The sequence below is a fragment of the Pseudopipra pipra genome, chromosome 3 (genome assembly GCF_036250125.1).
Source record: "Pseudopipra pipra isolate bDixPip1 chromosome 3, bDixPip1.hap1, whole genome shotgun sequence".
In the NCBI taxonomy this organism is placed as follows: Eukaryota; Metazoa; Chordata; class Aves; order Passeriformes; family Pipridae; genus Pseudopipra; species Pseudopipra pipra.
This window is the reverse complement of record NC_087551.1, coordinates 57,371,486-57,389,351: the sequence shown is the minus strand read 5'-3', so window position 1 is coordinate 57,389,351 and position 17,866 is coordinate 57,371,486. Positions and strand designations below refer to the sequence as shown.

Genomic DNA, 17,866 nt, shown 5'->3' with positions numbered 1-17,866 from the left:
AAGTCTGTAAGGGTTGTTCTAGGGAGAGTGATGATAACGTATCAGAGAGAGGGGAGCTTTGGAGACTTGCAGCATCTGATTGTTATTTTGGCCTTGTCTGTTTAATATTGTGTAGAATCTTTTGTTGTCTCTCTTCCTCTCCTCTCAAGTAAAGGCACACCTTGTGCTTATAGTTTTTGTTTTGTTCTGTTTTGTTTTCATCTTGACAACACTGTCAGGCTCCTATCTAGGAACTTTGTGTTTGTGTTGAAATCAAGATGTTATTAGCCAGTATAGCAAAGAAACAAATGACCTTAGAAGCGCTCTCCAGCTGAGTGACTGTGCTGAGCTACTTAATTACAATTGTATGAATTTTGTGGCCTTGGCTGCATGAGGTTGGCTGGAAGATTAAATTGCTTATGTTTGCTTCTCCATAAGTAGAGCTGTGCTTCTTCTGTAATGGTAAATCCATTTATCTTGGAATGTGTGTAAATAAAAAAGGTTAGAAATGCCATTATCGCACTGCTTTAATAACAAGCAGTTTTAAATTGCAGTGTCATTCAATATTCCAGGTTGAAAAAAATTATTAAAATTCTAGCTAAGAAACTATCTAAAATAATTAGACATTATTCTTCTCTTCCTTTTTGCTGTGTCGTTAAACATTCTCTGCTAAGCAACTCATATACTTCCCTCCAAAGGCAGGTTGGTTGAAGTGTTGAATGAAGTGATTACTTTGTGTCTTGGTATGAAAAGCAAATAGATTGAAGGGAAGAGTGAATCCATAAAACAAAGAGGAAGGAAAAATTAAATACTGACTTGGAGGGAACTCCAAGAGAGAGCTGATGTCAGCAGCTGAGGTGAGAGAATCGGATATGGAAAGAAGAGTTAACCTCAAGTCAGATGAAAAGAAGCCTTCCATTGTAACTGGATAAAAGCAAAGATTTTTGTACTCTGTAGGGAAGAAAAGAATGAGAATTAAAAAAAATAAGATGCAAGTGGTGAGACAGAAAAATGAAAATGCTTTCAGCTAGAAATCATAATTTTAGTTATTAGTAAATGTGGAACCTCACCTGATTATGTGAGAGGCAAATCTCTTACGTGGGAAACATGCACCCAAGTGTCTCTCTGCTTGTGAGTAACTGGAGTAAAATCTTGGCTCTGATGAAGCAAGTAAGCATTTATATCTACATAGTATGACAACAGTCTCCCAACTGTTTTTGGTTTTTTTTCAGGACCTGTAAACTGCAACACTGAGTGCTTGTTCATTCTTATGTAGCACTGTAACAAGTTGTCTAATGTGCATGATCATCTTGTAATGGTACAGCATCATAAAGAGAAATTGTTGTTGGTTTGGGGTTTTTTTTCTTGAAAAGGAGGTTTCTAACTGGAAGTCTTCAGATTTTGTCTTTTAGAGACCTATTAGAATAGGATAAGTACTAATGACAAACTTGTACTTGCACAGAGGCACAAATTTTAGTGCTGGAGTGGTGTGTTGTCATCTAGTTTGACTTCCTGAATTGTGGAGGCAGGAGAACTTGCCCTATATTTTTGCACTGTGGACTCCAAACCTCTCTTTGAGCTTGACTTTAACACTCTTTGTACTCTTATCGTATTTCCCTAGTAGATAAAATCAATAATTTCTGTAGAATATGAGCAAGGACTTAAAATTTCCCTTCTTGAAGAGCTGTTGCTTGAAAAAGGATATATTTATTTACTGTTCCTCCTCTAGATTTTAACTACTTCTATTATAAACCAGAAAGTTGTTAGTGGAATCTTTTATCAGTGTTCTCTAAGCTCGTACAGGAAGTTTCTACTTTTATACGTACATGTGTTCATATATACAGCACTGGAATTTGTTTTACCTAAGTTATCATCCCCTTTTGTGTAAGGACAGTGTTTGCTTCTGTTTGGTTTATTTAAGGGTAACAGCTATGGGTACCTCCAGAATTCTGAGAATTCATCTCTACCATTTATTTTTCATCATGGGCCAACTCTCTTCTTGAGTGAGGCTAATAATATTACTCTGTGCTACTCTGTTCATTTTAAGCAGCCAAGATGGAGAAGCTCTTTCAATCATAGATGTTACTCTGGCTGTGACTGTTATCCCGCCTAACAAACAGTGTATCAGAAAATGGCAACAGCACCAAATTAAATTCTTATCTGTTCTTTGACTGGGTTGCGAATTGCTCTATGGTACGCAAATTGCATGCTGATAAGGCCCTGGAGTTCTGAATTTTGCTTTCCCTATGTACTTTTCAGCAGGAAGATAACACAGAGACATGTCTTATTTTTAATCTTTAATTTTCAGAAATGGGATTAAAAATAAGATGGCTATCACCATTTGCATGAAGGGAAAAATGTCTCATCTATAGTGTCCCCTTCCCTAAGTCAAGGAGCCAAAGGTAGGTTGTGAGACTGTGTTCCGGGTACTAACAAGAAGGAGTTAAGATTGGGCCATTTCCTATTTTCGTTACAGTTTTTATCATGAGAATGAATTAATGAGCTATTATTCTCTTCTCACTAAAGGCTTTCTTCACTACAATTAGAATGGAAAAAAATTTTATGATCTTTCTACTCACAAATAGTAATCTGTCTTTCTCTGACCTTTTTGACAGTCTGGTTTGGCTGACATGTCATAGCACCCTGTGTTCCAGACCTGCAGGGAAAGTGGTAGGTTGATAAGCCACGGCAAACTCAGACAACTAGAAAGGTCATTGTAACCTAGTGTGCTGAATATAAAGGCTATTTATTATTTATTTATTCTCATGATTCATTCTGGCGTTTGCAAAGTTGACAGTCATGGAGTGGGTAGCTCAGAAGCACAGCCTGATCTTGGATTATGCGCTTGGTTCTGTCTCTGAGCTTTTTACTTGACGCCAGGCAGGTAGCTTCCCCTTCTGTAAGTCAAAGGTTCTCCCTTATTGTCATCCTCCCTCTGTGTTGTACTTGACTCATCTCATTCAGGGTTAAGTTGGCATTTGTGCCTAAAACTGTATGTGTATGTATGTCCACACTTGTGTGCAATTTAAGAGTTCCAGTGTGCAACTAGTTTCTATACATTATGTAAATGGAAAACATTCTTAACCGTGTTTTGAAGTATATTGTTGTGCACCAGCTTAATCTGAGAACGCCACTTATGTAGAATGTCTTACGTGTAGCATTACAAAACCTCAATGAATTGTAACTTAACAGTACAGAATGGCAGACAGTGCAAGAAGCAATGAGATCCAGTGGTGTGGGATCACTCAAAACAGGGTGGAATTATAAAATGGCTGTAAGGTATAAGAGGAAACCTCAGTCCCTTACTTCATTGCACTCTGAGACCAAATTCTGGTCTGCATTCTCTCTTGTGTGTCCTTTTTCAATCCAGCTTTTTAATGGTAGACCTTAGAAGGGACTGACTGAATTTACATCATTCTCTTCCATTCTCCTGAGAATTGTCTACCATGTCCTTCTGTATTCTCATGCTATCAGATGATGCTTTTAAATGGCAGGTTAAACTGAAGTGTGGAAAGTGCTCAAGCTAATCAAACATTCCAAGGTATCTCTGCAGGTGTTTTATAGTTCTAGCATGGAAATGCTAAAGGTTTAATTGTCTGAGTGTGTAACAAGAACAGGAAATGACACAATGGCAATTCATTTTCTCCAAGAATACAGTGGGAACACAGTCTACAGCAACCTTAATTAGATTTTCAGTTAAACATTTTTAGCAAGGATGAGGAGTTCATCTAATTGAATCTGTTCTAATTTCCATTCTCCTGTTTATCATTTTTTATTCTTCATTTTGGGACATATTTCAAGGCTCTCATTGTTCTCTGCTCATTGCAGTATGTGATGACAGATGGTAGGCAACATGCTGATGTGCAGGGTAGCTACACATAAGCCGTAGGAGCTCCCACCTGTCTTCATTATAATGAAACTGAACTGGATCCACTCCAGTAACTTTTGCCTTCCTTTTCCCCTCTCCTCCCAGTCTCCATCCACTTTAATGTGAGAATAAGTTTGTTCTGTATTAATAATGCCCAAAATGTTTGTATGCTGTTGCATCAACCTGTAGAAAGCCTAAAAGAAAAGTGGTGTTCAGCCCTGAAGAAATGGAGGTCTAAATAATCATCTGCTTTTAACATCCCTGCAGTTAGTATATACACTGTTGTGATTTTTTTCCTTCCTTTTTTTCCCTGTCTGTGTCTGGATGATTGAGTACTGGTTAATGCAAAGGTGCCTTATTTTGGCATCTGTTGATCTACTAATTTCAAGTGTGAGTTCTCCCCCACAGGGTGATAGTGAACATTTTTTTAAAAGAGGAAATATGTCAGTCATAATGTAAAAGTTAGCATTTAAAGGTGATTTGTGGATTAGAGATGTATTGCTGTGGCACCTCGCTATCACAGTTTACCTGCAGGCTATATATGTTCTTAGGTCTAAGCAAAGCTGGCATTAGATACATAGGTGGTAGCCAGCTCTGTACTGGCTAGAGGACTGCTATCTGAACTCTGGAGTAGATGTTTTGGCAGTTTCTGCAGGTCTGGATTGTATGACACTCTTACAGGAAATATCTCATAGATGTTCTGTAATTCAAGCTGTCTTGGATGCTAAGCTCACAGGATTCAAGAGTCCTAGTTAAATTGATTCCGGAAACATTCAAGAAAGAAACTTCTGCAAAAATTGGGCTTTGCGCCTGCCTGTTTCTCAGAATATATCATGGAGCAAATATTTACCTTTTAGTTAGAAACCTATTTTAAGATATACATGTAGTCTGCTTCAAGTTCTTTAGTATTCATATTTCTTTTTAGAAGATTCCCATAGCATTATGCCAAATGGCCTTTTACAAGTTGCCATAAGCTGCAAAGAAGGTAAAAATTAAGACCTGCAGATTCTCAAGAATCTTTTCCAAGTACAGAAGCTTGCTATATTGCTTAACTGAGCCATGCTTGTGACTTTCAAGTCTTTAATTTATCATTAAAGGAAGAGGTTGCATTTCAAAGAGCAAATAGCAGGTTTGTGCCCCTTGGGGTAGCTTGTGATTTGTAGTTTTTTGGGGAAAGATGGAGACAAAGGAATAACAACTGAACAAACTGAAGATAGAGTTGGTTTTTGGAATGGAAAATCAGTCCCCTCTGCAAACCAGGATCCACTGAATGAGTTACAAGGTGGGTTCCCCGAAGGTGAAATGGCCAGTGTTTGGTAATCTCCATTTAAATGTATTTAAAAAGAAGGTTCAGGTTGTAGACTTACTGTTTTGGAGTGAGGTTAGTAGGTTACGGGCAGACTGTGCATGAGTTTAGGTAGCTTTGACAATGCCTCTGAAACTCCAGTAATCACTATTGCTCTACCCTAGGGTTTCTACTTAGCTAGTTATGAAGGAAGAATTTCCAGTTGGGTAAGAAGAGTCTCAAGGAATTGTTTTCTTCTTACCTTGCACACAATTGTCTTCATGGAGAGGAAATTAATGTGATTCCAAAAGGGCTCCTTGGGGTGCCATCACAGAATATGCCAAGTTGGAAGGGACCCACAAGGATCATCAAATCCAGCTCCTAGCTCTACACAGGACCATCCCCAAGAGTCACACCATGTGCCCAAGAGTCTTGTCCAAATGCTTCTTGGACTCCGTCAGGCTTAGTGCTGTGACTGCTTCTCTGGGGAGCCTGTTCCAGTGCCCAAACACCTTCTGGGTGAAGAACCTTTTCTAATATCCAACCTAATGCTCCCTTAAGACAACTTCAATGCAGACAAGTACTGAGACTCTGGCACAAATAGTTTGCCATAAGCAAATATGTCTACACAAATGTGAAAAATAGACTCTATGTACAGATAAGTGCCTGTTATGATATGTAACCTAATAAAGTGCAAATCTTCAGGGAGCTGCAGTTGGACATAGGCTGAGCATCTCTGATCAGGAATGAGTTTCCTGCCAACTAGCAGGATTTGCTTAAAGGGTTTGTGGTTACTACATGTCCATCAGATGCTGCAGCTCTTCTCTGATAAGGAGCAAGGAGTAAAAAGAGAAGTCATAGTTCCAGGCAGTGTTTAAATTAATAAATTAAATAAATTTAGTATCTGAACACAGAGTCAAAAACATCTAAAATAATATCCTAATTAATAATTTATTTTAATATTAAAATTTTGTTATTCTATAATCAAAGTATAGCTAAGTCATAGTTATAGCACATGCTAATTCAGGTGTAAACCAAGTTCTTTAGTGTCCATTTGCTTTTGTCTACGCCATTTATAGTTGGAGGGAGCTAACACAACAGGGCACACTGTACTGTAGAGCAGGCCATGGACTAAAACTCAGCTAATAGAAGGTGGATTATGAAACCACTTTTCTGGAAACTTGAATATTAAGCAGAAGATAAGTGACTGAAGTGTAATGTTCAACACGCTGGGTTGAAAGACCACTAGTGAGTTGTGAATCAATGCCGTCTTTATGCTTTGCACATTCATGCATGCACACAGAGGGCTAACAGTTGTGTTTTGTGAAATTTCAGTTGAAAGACCATTCTTAACAGTGTGTGAAGAAACATGCCAGCTTTTCACAGAGTTGTGAAATTATCTTTGATTACTGTATGCAAGTGTGATCTTACCGAAAGTGATACAGCCTTGCTAGAATGTTACTTGAATATCACTTTTAGTTCCATTTTTCCGTCTCATTTTTTTTTTTTAATTTTCCTCAGGGAGAAGTGTCTTCTTCCTCTTCAACTGGCTCTGGAATCCAAGAGCATGAAGCTGGCCCAACAGGCTCTAGCAGGGATGCAGGTATGGCTTTAGAGTGGGGGTGTGTTGACAGGCAATGGGTGTTAAGGAAAGCTAGGCTTTTCTCTTGAAAAATAGCACAGAAAAGGTGTCTATCCTCATGTTGATCTAACAGTAATGTTTGTGTTTCTGTAATGGTGTTCAGAAGTTAAGGATGCAAGTAAGGGCTGAAGCTAAAAATGTTTGCATATAGGTAGGAGTTCCTGAATTTTAACTTTGAAATGTAGATGTACTCTTCCTTGCGTGTCCCTGTGCTAGTCTCTGCCACTGTTAAGCGTCTTAAGAAACTAAGCTGAGTCAAGACTTGCTGCTTTCTTTGATTGGAAGTGAGTATAAGGATATAAGTGGATCACTCAAATTCATTTAATCCAGCATATAAGGTGTCAGATATTTGGTTAGACCGTGCCCCATATTGGGGCACAAAATGACTGTAGTGGTTCTAGAAGGCTCTGGCTAAGGAAAATGGTGGTTTTTTAAGGGTTTTGGTAATTATTGGCTTTTCCAGAAGACATATATCACCTTCTTGCAGCGTAGTACTCTGGTCCCACTCTGACATCCTGTGCCCTGCGTTTCAACTATATGACAAGTAGGGAATGGAGGTTGCTTTTAAAGTGAAAAGTGGGACTTAAATAAAAATATGTCTGTTGTTGTACTGGTGTGGGTATGCCTGCTAGAAGAGCTTTGCAAACTCATGATCAGCAAAGAATAGTGGAAGAATTATGAGTGACCCACTGTATGTTGTAGCGTAACTTCCTTGGGAATGCTCAGTGAGGATAAATTTCATCTTTTTAGTCTTCTAAATTGCTACACGTAACACTTGAGTTCTGTAAGAACTGGAATTGCAAAGTTGGGAATTTTCAGTATGGTAACAGTTAAATAAGAATGTTACCTCCTATCTAGAAGCCTATAAAGGTAATCCAGGCAACAATACAGTCCTTCATCTGCATTTATGATACATAAAGTTTTATGAAGGGCAGAAAAGCAAACCACACAACTGATGATAGGGAGATACGTTAAAAATAGGATAAAAGACAAAAATGAGATTAAGTACAATTTAAATTTATCCAGGTAGGTCACAGGATAGTGGAAGTTAGCAGGGACCTCTGGAAGTCATCTGGTTCAATTCTGCTGCTCAGATAGGGTCACCTAGAGCTGTTGCCCAGGTTTGTGTCCACATGGCTTTTGAATGTCTCCAGGGATGGAGACTCCACAACCCCGCTGAGCAGCCTGTACTTGATCACCCTTTTAGTAAATTGTTTCCTGATGTATGGAGGGAACCTTCTGTGTTCCAGTTTGTGCCCATAGCTTCTTGTCCTGTCACTGGACACCACTGAGAATATCCTATTCTGTTCTCTTTGCAACCCTCCTTCAGACATTTATATATGGCAATTACATCCTCTTTCAGCCTTCTCCAGGCTAAAGAGTTCCAACTCTCAGCCGTTCCTCATAAGAGAGACGCTCCAGTTCCTTTGTCATCTTGGCAGCCCTTCCCTGGACTCTCTCCAATAGCTCTGTATCTCCCATGCTGAACTAAACGTTCTCCTTTATATAAAAAACCCCATTATTTTCACTGCAGTTTGAGTTAAATCTCATGAGGCAGTACAGTGCTAAAACACTTGATGTACTGATATGTGGGAAATTCTTTAAAACATTGTTGTGGGTTATCTGTGGCTGACAGTTCCAGATCCAGCCACTCACTCTCTCCCTTGCAGGGGAATAGGAGAGAGAATCAAAAGGCAAAAAGTGAGAGAACTTGTGAGCTAAGATGAAGTTTAATAGGAAAAGCAAAGCGACATGCACAACCAAAAGCCTATATGGAATTAATTAACTTCTTCCCATGAACCAGCAGGTGTTCAGCCATCTCCAGGAAAGCAGGGCTCCACTAAGCCTCATAGTTACTTCATAAGACAAATACCATAACTCTGAATGTCCCTGTCTTCTCCACTTCCTCCTTTTTTCTCCAGCTGTTGTTGCTGAGCACGGTGTCATATGGTATGGGATATCCCTTTGGTCACGTTGGGGTCAGCTGTCCCAGCTGTATCCCCTGCCAAACTCTTCTGCACCCCCAGCCTACTTCCTGGGCAGCCAGTCTGAGAAACAGAAGGCCTTGATACTGTCTAAGCTCTGCTCATTAATAGCAAAACATGAGTGTGTTATCAATGCTGTTTTGGTCACATATCCAGAAGAGCACTCTGTGAGATCCTATGAAGAAAAGTAACTATTCCAGCCAAAACCAGTACAAGCATAGAAAGTAAGAAGGAATGAACCAGTGAAATGTGCTACAGAGTTGAAGCTGAGAAGGAGCATCAGTACAAAAGTCATGCAAAATGTACAGGGTAAAGTGGGCTGCACAAAGTCTGCACTGGGACACAGCAAGGTTGTGTTCCTGGGATCTAAGACAAGGTAGTTTTGCTCTGTCATGGGAGTTTCTAAGAACATGAGAACTGGGAAAAAATTTGAGTGGGTATGTCTACTGCAGGATGCCTGCCACTGTTGAGGCACCCATGAAGATGGTTATAGATTAAATAGAAGAAGCATTTCTAGTAGAACTCCAAGGAAGTAGTGCCACTGACCATGCTGATAGTTGCTCAGATACTGGCTTTTTCAAGGCAAAGCAAATCTGATCAGTCTAAAATATTCAGTCAGAAGTTCATTCAGTCTGTACTGAACACACTCCTGTGTATGTTTGTGTTAGTCACTTGCTCACAGTATCCTTCCTTCTGAGGACTTGATTGTATCCATTATTAATCAACTTCTGAATGATGCAAAACACATCTTGTTCGTGATCCGAAGTGCCACCTTCACTGTGCTTTACCTTGTACCCTATTGGAATGATTGGGACAATAGGTGACTCTGTCACCTGCTGGGCAGGGGATCTGATAGCACTAGTTTGATGTCAGAATACTAGCCTGAGTGGGGCTTTTTGTTGTTTTTAGGTTTGGGGAGCTGCAAAGGTTCCACTCTCTCCCCACTTCCAAAATGTTGAGATGTTTTGCTGAGGGCATTACTTGCAGTGATTTATCAGTTACTGATGTCCACTTTCTTCTGGACACTGGTGAAATAGGATGGGGAAAGACGATACTGGAATGGCAGCTGCCTCAAAAGATGTTGACTCCCCCCCTGCTTCATGGCACATGTCTCCCAGTTTTGCTGTATTTTTGCATTTTATATTATTGGCACCATTTAAAATTTTTATGTAAAAAACCTAACCTCTGTAGTACCAAGCACTAATAAGTTAGTTGCAGTAGTTTACAGAAGAATTGGGCAGAGGCAATTTTGTCTCAACCTGTACATTGCCATTTTCTCTCTGCAGAAGCTGCTCTCTGATGAGAGGTTTGTATCCGTGGAAACAGACTCAGATGAGAAACAGTTGCTTAATCAGATGCTGAATGCCGTCAAAGTGACTCCTTCACTCAATGAAGACCTGCAAGTTGAAGTGATGAAGGTTAGTGTTTCACACACATCAGTGATTGCAACAGAGGCCATATGAATCAATGCTGGGGTTAGCAAATAAATTAGCTGTTGCCGTGGAAATCTTCATTTTAGGACAGTATTTGATTCCCTTCTTCCTGGTGGCAGATGTTGGTTGGTTTCATTTCTACTTCATTTGTGTTTCCCTGATTAAATAGGAGATAGTTTATATTAAGAGTCAGTACACTGATGGTTCCAGTTTTAGCAAACTGAAACAGGACAGTCAATCTGTTCCATGGGAGTGCACAGATAAATGACTTGCAGATTTGTTAGTTTGTTATTGAGCTTTAGTGGTCATGAGGTGGGCTGTGCAGGCTTGTAATTTTGTGTTGTGTGTGCATAGGTGCTTTGTAATTAGTTAGCTATATTTTCTCTTTGTAAAATGCTAATGATGAAGCACAATTTGTTTAAGCACCAAAATGTCACTGGACCAGTGCATAAGGGAAATAATTGTTTTGTAAACTCAGGGAAAACTTCCATTTCTAGAAATGCTTTAGCATTCTCCTGTATGCATGTTAGGAAGCTCAGCTGCCAGGAGGTATTGTTTTGGATTGGAGGTGATGTCAAATTTCCCTGCTCTGTCATTGGGTTGGTTGTATGACTTGCCAGTACTGTAATAAAAAAGTGACTTCCAATTACTGTAGTATTTGTGTGAAGCAAGATGATGATGGACAGTTCTCAGATGTTTGAGTGTAAACTTTGTACTGCAAAGTTTGTTTGCTATAGCTGATCATCAGTTGAAAACCATTTTGGAACGAACCTGCTGGTCCTTTTTGCATGTTCATAATACCTAAAACTGAGTGATATATTTGGATCTACTCCTTCACCGTTCTTTAATTCTAAGTACATAGACTAGCTATTTTGTTTCTTGCATGTGACATTTTTGTTCAAATGAACATATGTTATCCACTCTGAAACTGTTCTGTACTAGTTGTACTCTTTAGCACTAGAGGTTACTGCTTGGGTGGAATATGCCCACAGTGTCATAACATGCAGAAGGGTGAGCCTAGCAGCAGAAAAAAGGAAGTATTTGAGTGGACTGTTACCTGTTTTATGGAGCAGGTTTCTGTGCACAGTTTTAACTATGACACTCAGATCTACATTCCTAACCCAGCATGCCTCTTTCCTGCCTCTTTTGTCTCTGAAGTGGGAAAGGGGAAGAGTTAAGAATTAGCAATACTGAACCAACAGGTCTCTTGCTATGCATTAATTTTTTGCAAGTTGCTTTTTTTACATTCTTGAGTGTTGCAGATTCATTATCTGCATGCATACTGTTTATTTGAAAGTCCTGGCATACATCTGTCAGAAATTGCCCCTACACTAAGAATGTGAGCACTGTATTTTGCTACAGTTATGTGAACCTATCTTCTCAAGTTGTCTTGATATGTGAGAAGCCAAAAAAAAAGAACTGAGAAACCTTCAAAACTTTTAACCACAGAAAACCCAAGCCAAAACATTGTATTTATGTACACTTCTTTTTTCCTTTTTTTTTTTTTTTCAGTTTCTGTTTGGGCACAAAAGAGAAAAGGGAACATAATGTCACTGAGCGAAATCTTGATGTACAAATGTTTTCTGGCTAAAAGCACAGTGAAATGCATGCATGGTAAAATCAGGCTACAACTTTACATCCTAAGAACAAAGCAAAATTCTGTTGACTTAAATATTTGAAGAAAGCAGAGGACCAAAACGTATTATAATCAGGACAATTAAAACTCAAAGACAGTGGATTTGAGCCTTGCCTGAAAGTCAAATCAGCGGACATCTCTTTACATTGTAACCTGAAGGTTACAGATGCCATTGCAACACTTGAAAATGTTGTAACTAATGCAGGCCTGATGAATGGCTAAAGCCTTCAGGGAGTTTTCTAGCAGCTGGTCTCAGCAATGTGTTTATATCCCTGGATCTGCTAAAATGTGTCCTCAAGGCAGCATATGATTGTACATCAGACTGTGTTATTCCATCTGGAGGAGATTAAATATACCTTTATCTAGTGCAGATAGATATTAGACACTCCTGAGTGTGAGCAAGTTTGTGTGAAACTGGATCAGCTGTGATACTGGCCTAGTTCTTTGCGACTTGCTGCACAGTTGTACCAATCTCACAGGTATTAAGAGTGCAACCATCAAAAGTTACACAGAAGACATTATTCATGCAAAATCAATGTCAAAGTAGATGTGCAGTAGTACTTCACTGCAATTTGCTGGTAAGCTCCTAAATCACTTAAATGTGTGTGTTTGGGGTTTTTTTTAATCCTCTCCAGAATATCTCCTGTTATTCCCAGTAAGAGTACACCAGAAAGTCACGCTTCACACACTATCCAAAACAAATATTTTGAATATTTATTTTAATGGAGGTGTGAAAGGATTTGATTGCCTGAGGAGAGCATTCTGTAAAAGTTTTTACATTCAGATTGCTGCAAGTTGGAATTGGCAGTGGAAGGGAGAACACAGGAGGTGTAAGTGCGATTAGTTGCCTCGCTTGACACACTTTTGGAACCTGATAAATGTATAAAGGGCCAGCAGTAGACAGCAATGGAATAGAGTAATTGTAAGGGTTGTTGTAAACAAATGGAGAGGAGTGCTAGCTGGACCTCTTCTGGCACTGAGAAAAGCAAACAGTTTAGGCCACTGTTGTAAAAGTGGAAGGGCACTGACTAATTTATGGCTAGGTACCAAATTCTCTTTATTTTTAAGGATGAGTGTCATGGCATGCTCAGCAGATTCCCAGATTGGAGGATCACAAAACCAGCATGCCAACAATGTTCAGACTTAAGGGCCAGGGCTGGGGACTGTGCTGGAGTGCATCCTGGGCAGCCAGGGAAGATTTTTACTACCCAAATGCAGTTGTCAAGAACTCAAAGCCTTCCCCTCTTGCAATATCTCTCTCCACTGTGTTAGGTGAGGTACCTCTTACTGTTTTTATGAACTTTGATTTAAAGTGGAATTTTACTTTTTGGCAGCGTTTAACATCCTGCTTTGCAGACGCTGCTGAGCTCTTTGGGCTGGAAGTCAACTTAAAGAAGACGGAAGTCTTCTACCAACCTGCACCTCAGGAAGCCTTCCGTCATCCCCATATCACCATTGGCCAGTCAGAGCTTAAATCAGTCCAACAGTTCACTTACCTAGGTAGCCTCATCTCCTCGGATGGTAAGATTGATGGGGAGATAGACAACAGATTAGCAAAGGCATATAGTGCTTTTGGAAAACTCCATAAAAGAGTATGGCATAACAAACACTTGAAGAAAAGCACCAAGATCAGTGTTTACAAAGCCATAGTGTTGTCTACTCTCTTATACGGTTCTGAATCATGGGTCGTCTAACGCCACCACCTGCATCTCCTAGAACGCTTCCATCAACGCTGCCTCCGTACATCCTAAACATCTACTGGTCAGATTATGTGACCAATACATCTGTTTTAGAACAAGCAGCAGTCACAAGCATTGAGGCCATGTTGCTGAGAACACAGCTGCACTGGGCAGGGCACGTCTCAAGGATGAAGGACCACCGCCTCCCTAAGATCTTGCTTTACGGTGAACTTGCCTCCGGCTGCCGCAAGAGAGGAGCCCCGAAGAAAAGATACAAGGACTCCCTGAAACAACATCTCAACCTTGGCCATATTGATCTTCATAACTGGTCTACTCTGGCCGCAAACCGGGAGGCCTGGAGACACACCATCTATAACGCAGCTGTCTCCTTTGAGAATGCATGCATGATCACTCTTGAGGAGAAAAGACAACGCAGAAAGAATCGTATCCTGCTGAATACACCATCTAAGGAGTCTTTCTGCTGTGCCTTTTGCAATCGGATATGTCTATCTCGTATTGGCCTCATAAGCCACCAGCGTGCCTGTAACAAACATGGATAGTGCCTTCCTAAATCTTCGTTCGCGAAGCCTAGCCATGGTGATGAATAAGCAAATATTAAACTAAATTCCAGGTTAGGGGCTGCTGTTGGTATCTCTACTTCTTCTAAAATACCAGTTGTGGATTGCACCTTTCTTGTAGAGGTTTCGTATAGAATGGTTATGTGGGGAAATTCCCCCCTTGGATTTCCAGAGTAGAAATGATACTGTGACATCTTTGTTTATTTTTTTCTTGTAGGACACTCTTATTATTACTAAGCACTGTGTAATTCTTATGTCAACAGCACTTTTATGCCCAAAAGAAGGGAGTGGTCTTTTCAGTGGGGAAGAGGGAAAGGTTATGGTTTCTCTTCGACATGAATAGGCACCTATAACAAACACAGGTGTACTAACTGGATTTGATTTGCCACACACCAGAGCAAACTGCCTGCTGTATATAAATTTTGCATTCAGACTTGCATGTTATTTAACTGCTGAGCCAAATATTTCCTTATAATACCTCAATGACTATGTGGTGTGTGTATTCTATGCCACATGTGTTTTCTCTGTACCTCTGATATGTTTTATAGCAGAGATTTATTAGTATTTCCAGACTGGGGACTAAACTAAGGTTATTTAGGTGCTTTAATTTATATTATAAGATACTGCAAAACCAGGAAATCCAGAAGGTGTGACCAAAGGGAACAGTGTATCTGACACAAGGCCACTTCAGTATTCTCCTTTGCTGTTGCCATGATACTTTGCTGTCAGACTGAAGAGCCTTCTAATATATGTATTACCAGTTTGTGTTTTTACTATGCTCAACTGACTGTATCAATGGAAGGGAAAATCACACAATCATACAGTACCTTGCTGATGTTCGTCTTGTAATACATCAATAGCTTAACTGCAGTTTCAAACAGAATAATCTAAATATTTATACTTGTATATTTTCATTACAATATTCATGGAGGAAGAGATATATTGATCACTAATCAAATTCAGTGTTTTATCAGTGAGATACCAAAGTGACTCACTGCTTTATTTATAGAGTTACAGATGTATAGAAAAAAATCAGGGGGACAGTAATTTAGCACTTTCCTTAGATGAACACAGTCATGCAATATGACTGGCCCAGAAGTGGGAAGAATTTCATTGTGTGACATGGTGCCATGTTATAATTGAGTGAAATGCAAGGCTATATCTCATGTCGATGAGTGGGACATTTTGTTGACCTGAAGCACTGGACAAACAAGCAAATAGACAGTCTGCAGAGGAAAGGGGACGATTTCCAGATTGAGAATTAATATCATGCATTTGGGTTTGACTGTGGATTCAGGGGATTCTGATTTTTTTTTTCCCCTGGATTAATGCTTTTAAATTCTGGTTTCAGATGTTTTTAAAATGGCTGAAGTACTTCTGCTTCATGCTATTAGACCTTTCCTTGCAGGAACACATACAGTATTGGCAAAAGCGCTATCAGATATTGTCAGATCAGCAGTGAAAAAAGGAACTAGGAAACTAATCTATAGCTAAGTCTCTGGATTGTAGTCCCTTCCAACCTCAACAATTCTGTGATTTTTTTTTTTTTTCCTCACTTTGATTTTTTGGTAATTTTTCATCAGTAACCCTGACCCTAAAATGCATTTCCTTCTGGAAAGGCTCCTGGAAAAACTGGAATTCAGCTTTGAACGTAACTGTGGCAGCGAAGCAGATGAAATCAAATATGAAGGAAGTGGATAGTATGGAAGGAAACCAAAACAACAGGGTTTTGGGGTTTTTTTTCTTCTTTTTTTCTTTTTCCTTTATTCTCACTAATGTTATGGTCCCTTTCATTTATAAACTGACAACTTTCTTAATAATGCCATTCCTCTCTATCTGTGAGAACATTATTCTCAAATAACAACAAAAACAAGTTTAATAAATAATTGCAAATTAGTAGATGAGTCCTCACACAGAAATAAGTTCTCCAGAGAAACCAGATACACTGTAATGTACTGGAAGCTAACAGTAAACAGGTTGTTCTTAAAAAAAAGGGTATGATTGGTCATTTAAAATTTCCCTTTCTACTGCATCCTTTTGTTTTCTTCAGTCCCAGGTAAAACTTTGTCATGTAGTTCAGTGCATGTCAGTTCTCTTTGCCCAGATTTCCCAAGAAATTTACTGCTTGCAAGACTGAAATTTTCAAGCATGAAAGAGAATAATGACCTTTTGTGAAAGAAACTCCAGTTTTCTGATTTGGTGGGTTTTCAAATATTTTTGCTTTATTTCACTGTTTTAATTAATGGGGTTATGATATGCTGGACATGTTATGAATATATACTATGTTTCTGTCAGTGAAGCTTGCAAGTGTTGTTTCTTATTACCTCTGAGAAGACTTCACATATTTGAGTTGTAGCTACTCTACTTGTAGTGGGTTTTGAATAGACTTGAGGATTGTTTTGAATCTTCCAGAGTGGCTTGAGAGAGAGAGAAGACTCTTCTAGTTCTGGTTATTTATCTATTGTCCATGATGAACAGCTATTTCATTTAGTAAAGGTTAATTTATTCCCAGTGACTCCAAATTGCATTTGTTAGTGGATTAGGTGTACTTCTTGCTGATGGGCAAAATTTTAGTGATTTTTCTTCTGTAGGCTTTCAGTGAGGAGTCAGCCAGAAGTTTTTTTTAATCTATGAATGAGGTTTAATCAACCATTGTTAAATCTGCTGTGTCAAGGCAATCTTTTATCTTTGCCTCTGATCGATTAATACAGCATTTGGGAACTCTCCAGTAATAATAGTACACAGCTCTTTTTGTGATTTCAGTTTTCATTTCAGATATATTCAGAACTGAAATCTGAATTAGAGTTCTGTGGTTAAACTTAGTTTGTGTAAGGACAGACTGTCTTTAGGTTGGGTATTATCAATTTCCAAGATTGCTACCACAATGGTTTAAAGATGCAAAGTGCTGAGTCATATCCTAGTTTTTATTAATTTATTTTCTGTAGTGACTAATTGATAAGGCCCCAGTTATGGTGTCAAATTAGTAACTTGAAAAGGTCGCTATTAAAGATCTACAAGGAGTTGTATAAAGGTTTTTTGTTTGTTTGTTTTGGTGGGTTTTGTATTGGTTTTTGGGAGTTTTTTGTTCTTAGTTTTTTTAACAATTATAGTTGACCTGTTTTAGGTTCTGCACATCCACATTGTTACAGGTTCAGGGAGGTAGTCCTGATCTGATGCAAATATTGAATTAAGTTGGATTGTGCTTGAGCAACCAAGCAAAACTTATGGTTAACTTTTTCGGAAACTTGTCAGGAACTTTGTTGCTGTTGAACTGGTCTTTTGCCTTCCGTCACAAAGAATAACTTACATTATGTATTTGAAAAGTTGTTCCAAACTGATCCAAAATGTTGGCAGAATGCAACTGCAAAATCCCAGCCTTTGTGGATGATTATATTCTGCAGCTTTTTCTTGAATACTAGTAAATGAGCTGATCACTGTAATAAACTCTTGCAGATATATATGGTCTCATTGTTTTAAGGTTAATATTTATGAAATATATCCTTCCACATTCAGTTTGGTTATGCTTAGTAGAGTATAATTTACAACTGTTCTGCTTTGTCCTGAACTGTAAAATCAAATGGAGGAGGAAAATGGACTGAAACAACTTGGATTTAAAGGTATATGTAAACTATGTTGTTCCCTGTGCACCCCTTTGAGGCATGGCATAATAGTTTTATATAGGAGTAAAGACAGTGATTTCTCTGCCCATTAAAAATAAAAATTCATTGGTGCAGCAGTAAAAATATAACTGCTAAGCGGAAATGGAGAAGGAAGACTGTTA

General features: G+C 39.0%; 1 protein-coding gene across 6 annotated transcripts in view; it reads left to right on the top strand.

Moving 5' to 3' along the window:
- Positions 1 to 17,866, top strand: part of ARFGEF3 (ARFGEF family member 3) — a 91,373-nt gene that overhangs the window by 8,865 nt on the left and 64,642 nt on the right. For all 6 annotated transcript variants that reach the window (XM_064649328.1, XM_064649327.1, XM_064649326.1 and 3 more), the window contains exons 3-4: positions 6,654 to 6,735; positions 10,046 to 10,177. In XM_064649328.1, the coding sequence (XP_064505398.1) occupies positions 6,654 to 6,735; positions 10,046 to 10,177 (214 nt within the window). The remainder of the gene's footprint in view (positions 1 to 6,653; positions 6,736 to 10,045; positions 10,178 to 17,866) is intronic.